The 13,005-nt window shown below is 50.4% G+C and overlaps 1 protein-coding gene across 2 annotated transcripts in view; it reads left to right on the top strand.

The window, feature by feature from the left end:
- The first annotated feature begins 1,092 nt into the window (after positions 1-1,092).
- The window catches only part of GALNT12 (polypeptide N-acetylgalactosaminyltransferase 12), a 32,929-nt gene continuing 21,016 nt past the window's right edge, over positions 1,093-13,005 (top strand). For both annotated transcript variants that reach the window (XM_061132697.1, XM_061132698.1), the window contains exons 1-2: positions 1,093-1,477; positions 9,313-9,482. In XM_061132697.1, the coding sequence (XP_060988680.1) occupies positions 1,122-1,477; positions 9,313-9,482 (526 nt within the window). In that variant the 5' untranslated portion in view covers positions 1,093-1,121. The remainder of the gene's footprint in view (positions 1,478-9,312; positions 9,483-13,005) is intronic.

A 13,005-nucleotide genomic window follows, 5' to 3' on the forward strand; every position in this document is an offset into this window, starting at 1 on the left:
CTCCTTTAGGATGGACTGGTTGGATCTCCGTGCAGTCCAAGCGACTCTCAAGAGTCTTCCCCAACACCACAGTTCAAAAGCATCAATTCTTCAGCGCTCAGCTTTCTTCACAGTCCAACTCTCACATCCATATGTGACCACTGGGAAAACCACAGCCTTGACTAGATGGACCTTTTAGATCCTATTAAGTATTTCCAGCAAGCCTCCCTAGGGAAACCCTGGGGCCAAAGCCCAGGGTACTTAACATGAAGGGATGGCCTGGTTTGTGTGCAATCATGGGATGGGTGCCTATGCATGTTTTTCTCAAGGAATAGTTCATTCCTTTGATCAATTTCTTGGAGGCATCTATAAAGTGAGGAATAAGAAACAGACTAGGTATTGACTAACAGGGAGCCAGTGGAGGGCTTGTTATGCAAGATATCAAAGCAATATGTCCTAGGTCGGTATACCTGCAGGCCTCAATGAAATAGCCTGAAGTCAATTAGCCTCACTGTGCCTGGGTCTCCTTATCTGTAAAATGGAGTAGTCCAATCCTCTCTTACTGGACCTGCATTCAATCTCTGGGTTGGGAAGATCCGCTGGAGGAGGGCGTGACAACCCATTCCAGTATTCTTACGTGGAGAATCCCCAAGGATGGAGGGGCCTGGTGGGCTACAGTCCATGGGGTCGCAAAGAGTCGGACACGATGGGCGGCTAAGCGCGCAACAGCACAAGGGTCAGAGGAGATAATGGCAGTGAACTCTGTAGCGCCCTGCACAGCGCATTCGGCCAACACTTACGGAGTCCTTAGGCCGTGCCAGGAGCTGAACTGAGCCTATACCTTTTCAATACGGCCCACAGTTCGGCGAGAAAAGTCCGCGTCTCAGCTAGCCGGCGTGGGGACCCTGCAAACGCCGTCGCCTCTGCAGGCGGGCGGGGCGGGAAGGGGGCGGGGCGCAGGGGGCGGGGCGGGGCGCAGGGGGCGGGGCGGGGCGCAGGGGGCGGGGCGGGGCGCAGGGGGCGGGGCGGGGCGGGGCGCAGGGGGCGGGGCGGGGCGGCGCGGCGCGGCGGTTCCGGGATCCGGGTCGCGGGCTGCGCCGCCGCCTGGGGCGCGCCGGGCGCTGGCCGCAGCTGGCGGGCGCATGTTGGGGCGTGCGGCGCGGAGACGCTGCCCGCGAGGGCTGCGGCGCGGCCGGGAGGTGCTGCTGGCGCTCTTGGCGTTGCTAGCGCTGGCCGGGCTGGGCTCGGTGCTGCGGGCGCGGCGCGGGGCCGGGGCGGCCGAGCCCAGACTCCAGCGCTCCGGGCGGCGCGACCCGGTCCTGCCGCGGCCGCCGGCGCCCGAGGACGCTCTGGGCGCCCACGGCGAGGCCGTGCGGCTGCAGTTGCAGGGCGAGGACCTGCGGCTGCAGGAGGAGAGCGTGCGGCTACACCAGATCAACATCTACCTCAGCGACCGCATCTCGCTGCACCGCCGCCTGCCCGAGCGCTGGAACCCTCTGTGAGTCCGCAGGTGGCGGGAGGCGCAGCGCCCGCGGACTCCGCGTCTCAGTTTCCGCGGCGGGGTGGGACCCGGCGCTCCAAAGACCTGAGGAACTCGCGTCTTGTTGAGTCACTCGCAAGTGGACAGTGAAAGTGTTCGTAGCGGGTGGGAGTGAAGAAACTTTTTAAAGTGTTAGTCGCTCAGTCGTGCCCGACTCTTTTCGACCCCATGGACCTCAGCCCACCAGGCTCCTCTGTCTATGGGATTTTCCAGGCAAGGATACTGGAGTGGTTTGCCATTTCCTTTTCCAGGGGCTCTTCCCGACCCAGGGATCGAACCCGGGTCTTACGCACTGCAGACAGATTCTTTACCGACTGAGCTACCAGGAAAGTTTTAAAAAGTGACAATTTAAAAAAAAATCTCGGAAATCTACAAATCTGCAGACAGATTTAATATGAGACTGTTAGGGCGCCCTTCTTGGGCTGTAAGGGACCCCCAACCCCTAGTCTAATTCCTCCTGAAAGCTTCTGCGCTGGCTAGGCTAAGGACCCATGGGTTTCAGACAGGCTTCATTCACTTATCTGTGTGTGCCCGTGGGCACCAGGCCCATCAATGAACCAGGAGTGAAGGGAGCCTCCAGCAGGTGAGGTGAAAGGTGCCTAGAAGGGCAGGTCAGAACCAGCAAGCCTCCTTCCCCCTCTCTGGGAGCTGGATTCCTCAGCTTTACTATAAGGAAGACGGGGAGGAGCAGCTGGTGGGAAGGGCTCCTTCTGGCAGCGGTTCAGCCTAGCCTGCTCCTGTGGGTGACACAGCCCTGCGACCTGTGTGGTCAGAGGCCTCATTCCTGGTGGAGCTGTTGGCTGGAGGGGTTGTGCCCACTGCTTAGTTAGGAAGGGAACAGGCTGGCGGGTGGAGCCTGGCCTATCGCCCGTCCTCTTTTGGCAGGGGTCTTCCAGGTCCCTGCTGGAGTCCCCTCCTTAAAGACTTGGCGGGAAAGAGGGCGCAGAGAGGAGATCCTGGGAGAAGCCAGTGGGGCGGGAAAGAGGGCGCAGAGAGGAGATCCTGGGAGAAGCCAGTGGGACGGCTTCCTGTGCACCGACACCACCCTTCCCTGCTGCTTGCCCTTCCTGCTCACAGGTGTGGAAGCAGGCTTAGGTCAGCTGACTCACTCAGGGCCCAGAGCTGGAAAGTGACTAACTGGCCTTGGGGGACATGGCCCTCCTGGCCCCTTGGGCACTGTGCTGATTTCAGGATTTTAGGGAACTGCCCTGTGGATTCTTGGCCAGAGAGAGCATGGATGTCTGCAGGGAGAGACCCAGCTCTGCAGCCATCGGCAAAGTGCGGATGGATTGGCACCTCACTGTCTCTGCTGCTTTTCAGGATCTGCTCGTGTCTAGCCTATGCTTTTACCTTAGGCATTTTCAGTGTTTATCTTTTTGAGCAGAGCTTTCTTTGTTAGGGTTGGTAGTAGTTCCTCCCCTTCAACCAAATGGTTGAACACGTTTATCTCCTTGAAACTCCACGGGCGCTCACTGAGGCAAAGTCTAGGGGAAGCTTTCAGGTCTGACTCAGGGCTCAGACCCAGTTCCTAGGAGATAAAACCCTGGCTCTTTTGCTCATCAGCTCTGCGATGTTGGGCAAGTTACCTGGCCTCTCTGAGCCTCTGCTTCCCAATCTACAAAATAAGGGATGAGTAGAAATAACACAACCTAGGAGTTGATGAAACACCTGATACCTGGGAGCATACTGTGTACTCAGTTCTTATTTTTACTACTTCCCAGTTGCCAACAGTACCCTCAGGAGGTTGCTTTTAAGAGTCATCCAGGGATCGGTCATAAAGTTTTTCTTTTCCGGGTTCCGGCTTCCTTTATCATTCAAGGTTGTGAAATCTCTTTGAAACATTGTGGGGTTTATGGTATCCCGTCTCCATGGTGACACAGCCGCCCTGTGTCCTGTCAGGATTTGCTTATAGAGCCTGCTGTTGCTTTGACCCTGGGAAGTTAATCCAAACCCAGCATGATAAGGAATGTGAAGGCCTCTTGCCTTTTCATTCCTGCAGCAAGGCCTGTTGGATCATTCTTGCTGAGCTGGAGAGAAAGGTGAGCTCCACCTGTGTTAGTCTCAGCCCAGCCAGGCCTTCCGATATAACTGAGGTGTAGCCAGTCAGGGCCTTTCATGAAGACTCACTTGTTTACTCCATACAGGAAGGGAGGACCTGATAAGGTCTTGAGATTTTAGCCTGAGAAACTGCAGTAGCAGCTTAGGAGTTCAGTCAGGATCTTGATAGGGAGAGGGTTGGAACTATAATCAGTAACAAGCAGAGGTGTGGTTAGGATCCTTGAATGTCACAGCAGAAATGGCCCTGAGGGGGCATCCAGTCTTGCTCGAGAGGATAATCTGTGCCTCCAAAGTAACACACGGATCTGGAGCAGAGTCAATCTAGAACCGAGATCTTTTATTCCCTCCTCCCTTTCAAGATGGAAGCAATTACTTATCTATTAATTTTAATTACCAAAACAATACATGCTCACTCTAGAAAATTTTTCATATACAGGGAAGCAAAAATGAAAAAATTATTCATTAAACATGCCACCCTGGGGAGAACCACTGTTAACATTTTGCTGTGTATCCTTCTAGACTTTCAGGTATACAAAATAGATTTTGAAAAAGATACACATGGGTGTGTGAGTGAGAACATATTCAGACACAAGTATATACAAGGCCCGCACAGATTGGTAACCAACAGGGGATAAACCTGTTATCATAGGCAAGGAGTTAGGAGCTACCATGTGACTATTTGGCTTGGTTCTTCTGGTGTCTGCAAGCCTTAATAGCTGCTAGAGACATTTTGAAGTATTGACTCTAATTCCTCAAGATTTGACATGGACCCCCGCCCTTCTGCAAGGCTCATTATTCGCACGCCAGTGGATTAGCTCACAGCTTTTATTTATTTCTCTTTTAGTTACGGCACTGAGTCCAGGAGGAGGAGGATAACAGCACATCCTTGCGTGGTAGTTTAGAAAGTGTCGGGTTTGAAAAACTCTTTCACAAATACTGTCTTATGTGAGCCTAGCAAAGAGAGGGGATTTTCACTCTGAGATGGCGGGGGGCCGAAGTGGGGAGTCAGGTAGCTAGGTTTGTGGCCTTGGGGAACTTTGAACAGTTTTGTAAGGGACCTTCCGCAGAACAATTGGGAAGAGCTTTGGGTCGGGCCGAGGCTGGGGCTGATGTGCAACTAGGGTTGAAAGCCTAGAGCCTGTGAATTTCTCACTCCGAAGAGGAAGGATGGGTGTTTTTGAGGGTGTGGGAGAATGCCAGGATTAGATAAAATGGGGCTTGATAACAAGTTAAAAGTTGAAACTAGTGGTTAAATCACATCCAATTTACCAAGTAGATGCTGGCCAATAATGTACCAACACTTGGGGAAAGTTAGTTTTCATGGATCAGTTCTTGAGGTAATTGTCTTCTTCATTCCCATTTGCATCCTGACCTGTTATTTCAGCAGGCTAGAGAGTCAGGGTGATGGCACCCTTGGGGCTGTGCGTTTCTACCGCACATGTGCGGGGGTGCCACGCATGTGCATGTCAGCTGTCTCTGCCGTCGCTGACGAGTTGTGAACCACTGGTTAGAAAAGCATGTAAATACAACACACAGGTTTTTGCATTTCTTGAATGCTTTGCTCTGGTTTTAGCCTCATTAGTGCTATAGTTGCAGGTGTGTGTCCGAGTTTAAGGACCAGGACTTGGGTGGTAGGATGGCAAAGAGTTTCAGCATACCTCCAAGCAGATAATTCAGCAAAAAGTAATGTTTGTGTCTTGCAGGGAGTTGGTTGGGATTTCTCTTTTTGCAGAGAGGTAGCCTGCTTGTCTGTTCTCTTAACATTACCTTTGGAAAAACACATCACACATGGGGTGGAGTTTATTAGACTGTTGTTTCTCTGATTTCCCAATAAAGTTGTAAACTGAGGCTGTTTTACTGGTTCTTGTTAGACCCATCTTGTGGTTGTCAGTATGGCATCCATTCTTTGAGTCAGTACTTTAAGCCTATAGAACAGGTTCTTTTTAGTTAAAATTTTCATGATGCCTTCTCCTATCCTTCTCCTTCACTTCTTCTGTGACCTTGGATTTTAGGCATGTCTCTAATCAACATGTTGCTGGATTTTGTGTTGTCACTGAAAAGAAAAATCCAGACTGACAATCTTTAACGAAATATTTATGTCCATTTATATTTACTGTGCTTACTGAAACTTTAGTGTTTGATTACGCCCTCTTATTTATGCTTTCTGTTTATTATGCTTTTTCTATGTTTCTTTTTCTTTTTTTTAATACTGCTTTTTTTAATTGATAGAGGTCCCCACCCCCCCACTCCCCCGCCCTTCTGGTTCCATTTTTCTCACTCTACTGATTTGGCAGTTATCTATTTCCAATCTTTAGTGGTAAATTTGAAAGTATATATTTATATATTCAACTCAAAAAGGTATAAATTAATCAGTGAGTCTTGGAATGCTTTAACATTGATCACTTTCTTTCCCAGTTTGTATGTCATTTTATTCCAGTATTTTAATTCTGTCTTGCTTTTTAAATCAACACATTGAACATTTTAAAAAATGCAATATTTGTTTACATTTATCCATAAATTTGTCTTTTCTTCCCATCATTCTTTCCTGAATGGTGGTCTTTGTAGCTTGGAGATCTTTCTGGAATTCTTTTCTTCTTTCTGAAATATATCATGTATTTCTTGCTGTAGACAAAGTTATTGTTGTAAACACTCAGTTTGACTTATATGAAAATGTTTTCTTTTTTTTGTTCTTGTTCTTGAAAAATAGTTAGGTTGGGTATTTAATTCCAGGTTGATAGTTTTGCATTTGAAGATAGTATTCCACTGTCCCCTGGCTTGCTCCATCACTGTGAGATGTTTACACTGAGTTAAATTTTCCTGTTATTTTTGGTTTTTTGTCCTTCATTTGAGGTTCTCTTATTTAATCGTAATAAGCACTTATTCATGCTCTATGTCTGCTACTTCTAATATCCAGGTATATATATTTTCTTGTTGTTCCTGGACTCTGTGGACTTTTGTTTTTTCTAAGCTGATCCATACATTTTTTTTGTTTGATCCATACATTTAAAAGTTTTTTAAAAGTATTTTATCAAGAATTTTTTGAGTGTCCTTAACCACATGTGAAAGTGTGAAAGTGTTAGTCGCTTAGTCATGTCTGTTTTTCGACCCCATGGACTGTAGCCCCCCAGGCTCCTCTGTCCGTGGGATCCTCCAGGCAGGAATACTGGAGTGGGTTGCCATTTCCTTCTCCAGGGGATTTTCTTGGCCCAGGGATCAAATCTGGGCAGAGCCACCATCTGAGCCACCAGGAAAGCCTAATCTTTCATACTGCCATGAGTGGAAGTCCTAAGAAAGAGAAAGAATGAAAGTGAAAATCACTCAGTCATGTCCGATGCTTTGTGACCCCCTGGACTGTAGCCTACCAGGCTCCTCCGTCCATGGGATTTTCCAGGCAAGAGTACTGGAGTGGGTTGCCATTTCCTTCTCCAGGGGATCTTCCCGACCCAGGGATCAAACCCGGGTCTCCCGTACTGTAGGCAGACGCTTTACCACCTGAGCCCCAGGGAAGTCCTGGGGAGAATAAGGAGATATAATAAGGACAGCTGAGGGGTGCAGTTTCTGTTACCCTTGTTGTTTTGTCACTAAGCATGTCCAACTCTGCCACCCCATGGACTGTAGCATGCCAGGCTCCTCTGTCCTCCACCATCTCCCAGAGTTTGCTCAAATTCATGTTCATTGAGTCTCTGATGCTATCTAACCATCTTATCCTCTGCCGCCCCCTTCTCCTTTTGCCTTCAATCTTTCCCAGCATCAGAGTCTTTCTCAATGAGTCGGCTCTTTGTATCAAGTGGTCAAAGTATTGGAGCTTCAGCATCAGTCCTTCCAATGAATATTCAGGGCTGATTTCCTTTAGGATTGACTGGTTTGATCTCCCTGCTGTCCAAGGGACTCTCAAGAGCCTCCCTTCAGCACCACAATTTGAAAGCATCAATTCTTTGGCGCTCAGCCTTCTTTATGGTCCAACTCTCACATCCATAACATGATGTTATGGGGGGGGCCCACGGGCCGGTGGAGGTGGAGTTATATATGTATATGTGTGTGTTTATTCTTTTCCATTTTGGTTTATTATAGGATATTGAATACAGTTCCCTGTGCTATATAGTAGGACCTTGTCATTTACCTGCTTTACTTATAGTCGTGTGTATCTGCCAATCCCAAGCTCCTGATTCCTTCCTCCATCTCCTGCGTTCCCCTTTGGTAGCCATAAGTTGGTTTTCTGTGTCCGTGAGTCTGCTTCTGTTTTGTAAGTAAGTTCATTTGTGTCATATTTTAGATTCCACATATAAGTGATATTTGTGTTTCTCTGCTAATAGTACCTACCTCCTGAGACTGTGGAGGCCATTAGATGACTTAATACACAGCTAGTGCTTAATCTCATCCTAGGGGAGATCAGTCCTGGGTGTTCATTGGAAGGACTGATGCTGAAGCTGAAACTCCAGTACTTTGGCCACCTCACGCGAAGAGTTGACTCGTTGGAAAAGACCCTGATGCTGGGAGGGATTGGGGGCAGGAGGAGAAAGGGACAACAGAGGATGAGATGGCTGGATGGCATCACCGACTCGATGGACATGGGTTTGAGTAAACTCCGGGAGTTGGTGATGGACAGGGAGGCCAGGCGTGCTGCGATTCATGGGGTCGCAAAGAGTCGGACACGACTGAGCGACTGAACTGAACTGAACGGAGTGCTTAATTCAGAGAAGGCAATGGCATCGCACTCCAGTACTCTCGCCTGGAAACTCCCATGGACGGAGGAGCGTGGTAGACTGCAGTCCATGGGGTCACTAAGAGTCGGACACGACTGAGCAGCTTTACTTTCACATTTCACTTTCATGCATGGGAGAAGGAAATGGCAACCCACTCCAGCATTCTTGCCTGGAGAAACCCAGGGATGGAGGAGCCTGGTAGGCTGACGTCTGTGGGGTCGCACAGAGTCGGACACGACTGATGCGACTTAGCAGCAGCAGCAGTGCTTAATTATGTCTGGATTTAGCATACCTCTGAGTACTAGACAGGTTGCATAGAAAAGCTGCCATAGCCCACTAGAAGCATCAGAAAGAACTAATTGCTTGTACTACATGAAAGAAATGTATTTTTCTGAAACCTAAAGTTAAAGATTTTTTTAATCTTTAAAACAAAGAAAAGCTAAAAAAACAAAACAAAAAAAAAACAAAGGAAAGCTAACATTTAGTTCCACATGTGCACATATCCAAAGAGAAATGGTGGAAATAATGACAGTGAGGTTTTCAAAATGAAATTTATTCAATTTAAAGAAAGGGTGAACATATTCAACAAAGACTTTAAAAATGGTCCACATCAAAAAAGTCTTTAAAAAAAGAAATAAAGGATGCAGTCTGGGCGAAGGCCCAGCAGTGGGGTTGGAAAGGCGTGGAGAGATGGGAGAGGTGTCAGGCGGGGAGAAGTGATAGTACCCCCTCCTTTCTGAGTCTGCTGAGTTTGAATGTTGCAGAAATCTGAAAATCACTTTAAAGTTTAGAACCAGCATCCTGCAGGTCAAGCTCATTAGGTATCATTTTAGAACCTTTTAAAGAATCTGCTGGGATTCTACTGGATCATGGGGGACTCTGGAAGATCCCAGCAGGTTATTTGCCATTCCCCAGAGGGAGGCCCTGAGACCATGACCTGTGTTCCATTCACTCCATCCCCAGCACCAGCCTGGGCCTGGTATACAAGTCATCAGTGGGGTCTTAATTCCTAAAACTGTGTTGTATTTGCAGGTGCAAAGAGAAGAAGTACAATTATGATCAATTGCCCACGACGTCTGTCGTCATAGCGTTTTATAATGAAGCCTGGTCAACTCTCCTTCGGACAGTGTACAGTGTCCTCGAGACCTCCCCAGACACCCTGCTGGAAGAAGTCATCCTTGTAGATGACTACAGTGATCGAGGTGAGCCCCTGACTTGGGCTCTTGGAGGAGCCTGCTCTTTGGACTGTGCCTGCGAGGCGGGTGTGACGCGGGTGCGTAGAACCGGCCGGGAAGGATGGGCTTCCTGCATCTCCGTGCGCCTGGCCCCTGCCCTCGGGGAGCTTGGAGCTGGGTAGGGGGATGCCAACGCCGTGGCAGAGTACTCTACCGCTCAGCGCTATAGGAGGCAGAGGGGAGGTACTCACCTGCCGGGGTGCTCAGGAGCGGGTGGTTGCCCACAGTCTTGAAGGCTGGGTCGTTTGTGGACTGCAAATGAGGAGGGAGGGCGTTTCTAATGGAGGGCACAGGATATGGAAGGGCTTAGAGTTGCAGTGCTGTGTGGACTGTGCCGGATCTGCAAGTGGTTCAGGGAGGATGGGGAGCCGGCTGTCTCGGGAGGAGCAGGGGAGGAGCGGGAGGAGGGCGCAGGACTTAGACTCAAGGCTGAGGAGCTGGGGCTTTGTCCTGAGGGAGAAACCAAGGCAGCATTTCAAGCAAGAGACCCGTCTGCTCTTTGGGGAATCCCTCTGGACTGGAGTCTGGAGAATGGGGTACTGGGAAGCTCTGCAGGGAGACCAGGGGGCTGTGGAGGTGACCCAGGTTGGAGGGGTGGGGAGGGCAGGCAGGTGGGAGGAGGGACACTCAGGAGGCAGCATCTGCAGGCCTGGAGACTGGCTAAGCTGTGAGGAGGACCCTCGGGCTTCCGGCTGGGTCTCCGGGGAAGTGGTGGCGCCCTCTTTGAACTGGAAAAACCACAGGGCTTTGGCCTTGAAGGTACTGACTTTGAGATGAAATAGAAAAGGGGCAGTCCAGACAGAAGAAGAACTGAAGCCAGGGCAGGACATTCCGTTGAAAGGATGGTTGGTGTTCCTACAGGCCTGACCAGTGACCTGGGATCCAGCAATTCACATGCAGTCTGAGGCTGGCCCTTTATTATTCAGGAAGCTTTTTTTGAGTGTGTGCTGGGTGCTGGGGATTCCATGGGAAACAAGATAAGTCCCTGCCCTCAAAAAACTCACATTCCAGAGCTGTGGGTTGAGATGGTCAATAAACACACGAAGAACATAACACATGCATCACATAATACAACACGCTCTCTCTATATATATATCTATCTATCTCACACATACATCACATAATACAGTACACAGCATGCCATAATAGAACATGGTACTATACTACAGCATGGGTAGAAAGTGCCCTGAAAGAATAATGGGAATAGGAGAACGCCTAGAGCTTGGGGACCAGGACTCCTCTGGCTGATGGAGATCACAGAGGCCTCTTTAAAGCCAAAAGCTGCAAACTCTGGGACGGTGAAGGACCCGGAAGCCTGGTGTGCTGCAGTTCATGGGGTTGCAAAGAGTGAACACGACTGGAAACAACAGTAAGAAGAAGGAGGCAGCCCGGTGAAGGTCTGGGCAGGGGGCCGGGCTGGGGGCAGCAGGTGCAGAAGCTAAAACAAGCAGCCATTCTCGGCGTCAGACCACCAGCCAGTGGGGGGTGACCTGGGGGGTGGGATTGCGGGGTGGATGGGGCCAGATCAGGTGGGGCCTTGGAGGACAATAGAAGGAATTTAGCTTAAATAGGAGCCTGTCGGGAGCCGCCTGAGGGCTGCTGGGAGAGCTGTAGGATTGCTAGGTCTCGGGGCCTCCGTGCTGCCCTGCTGAGACAGGCTGACTGATGTTGGGGCTTGCGGGGTGAGGGTGGAAGGAGGACCGCTGCAGGGGCTGCTGTGGCCTTGCCTGGCTGTGGTTAGTGGTGTCAGTGAAGCAGTGGTCAGGTAAGCTTAAGTGAGGGGAAGTGTCAGGCCTTCCCACAGGGAGAGCTCTGGGTGTGGTGCTGAGCCTGCTCCCACCCAGTCCCCGGCCTCTGGGCCCCCCTTCAGGGCAGAGCCGCTGCCCATCTGCCGCTTCAGGCCCCGAGGCTGGTCTGTCTGACCTCAGAGCCCGTGTGTCTGTCCTGACTGGTAGGTGTGCTGTTCTCACAGAAACACAAAATAACAGTGATTTACGGGAGATCAAAGCTGATTTCTCTCTCTATTGCCAATCTGGGGTAACAGGCTCGGGCAGGTGTGGCAGCTCCCTGGTGTCAGGGCCCGGCTCCTCCTGCCCTGAGTTTCCCCTTTCTCGAGGACGGCATGGCCCGGGCTGGCTCTTCCCCTCCTGTTTACTCCTGGCAGTCCGCTCGGAAGTCACCCTTACATCCCCTTGAGTAGAACAGAGTCACTTGGCAACACCTACTTGTGAGGGAGACTGGGCACATCTCTGTGGTGGATGGCCGTGTGCTCAGCTGAGAGGCATGGGGAGCGGGAGTCGGGACAGCTGGCATCCCCCTGGCAGCACACAAGCGAGGCTGGAGGCTGGGGCCTGTGGTAGTCTAAGGCGCTGAGGGACAGGGTCTGCGGCTGGACTGAGCTTTCCCGTGAAGCTCTACCATAACCTGTCGCGGCACCCCAGGCACGTCACTTGTCTTCTGATTCTTGGTTTCTCCTCTGTGAATGGGTTTATCTACACTTAAATCAGGGCTTCCCAGATGGCACTAGTGGTCAAAAACCCGCCCGCCAGTACAGGAGACATAAGAGACTTAGGTTCGATTCCTGAGTCCGGAAGATGCCCTGGAGGAGGGCATGGCAACCCACTCCAGTACTCTTGCCTGGAGAATCCCATGGACAGAGGAGCCTGGTGGGCTACAGTCCACAGAGTCGCAGAGTTGGACACGACTGCAGTGACTTAGAACAGCACCTTTAAAGCAGAGATTTGTGGTGAGGAATGAATGAGGTCACGTGTGGCACGGAACCTCATGTAGCAGCCAGCATGTAGTAGGCGTGTGTCTCCATTTTCTCTCCTCCCAGGGTTGTTTTAAATATGCCTGTGTGCACTCTGGTTCTGCATCATACCGCATAGCCTAGAATCCCAGCTCCAACACTTTGCAGCCATATAGTCTTGAGCACGGAGCTTAACCAGTTTCAACCTTGGCTTCCAGTCCTGTAAAATGGTATAATAGTAGTTCTTACCTTTCAGGGTCATTGGTGAGGATTAAATGAGGTGGTAGCTTGTTAGGACCTGGCCCATTGCTGGCAACTGTTCAATGATAACTTCAGTTTTTAGGAAATATTTTAAAAACTGTAAAGTGCCCGAAACGTTCGGAAATGTATTCATTCAGAAGTTGACATCAGATGATTTTCTTTTTATGGGACGAAGCCGCTGCTCAGCAGGCAGGAGTATGGTATGACCCCTTCAGTGCAATTCAGTCCTGTAAATACAAGGTTCGGTGGGGCCAAGGCTCTCGGTCCCCGTGGTGGTGATGCATGAACCAGCAGGATTCTCCCCTCAGCCTGTATGGGAGGAAGAAGCCCTGCCCTGCGCTGTCCTCACACCCTTCCTGCAGTGTCAGCCTGAGCCGATGAGGGTGTCAGCACTTTCCAGGATGGGGTAAGACAGCTCAGGCAGACAGAAGATTGATGCTGACCAAACCCATAATGAGGACTGGAGAGCTGCAGCAGCAT

This window comes from Dama dama, chromosome 29 (assembly GCF_033118175.1).
Source record: "Dama dama isolate Ldn47 chromosome 29, ASM3311817v1, whole genome shotgun sequence".
In the NCBI taxonomy this organism is placed as follows: Eukaryota; Metazoa; Chordata; class Mammalia; order Artiodactyla; family Cervidae; genus Dama; species Dama dama.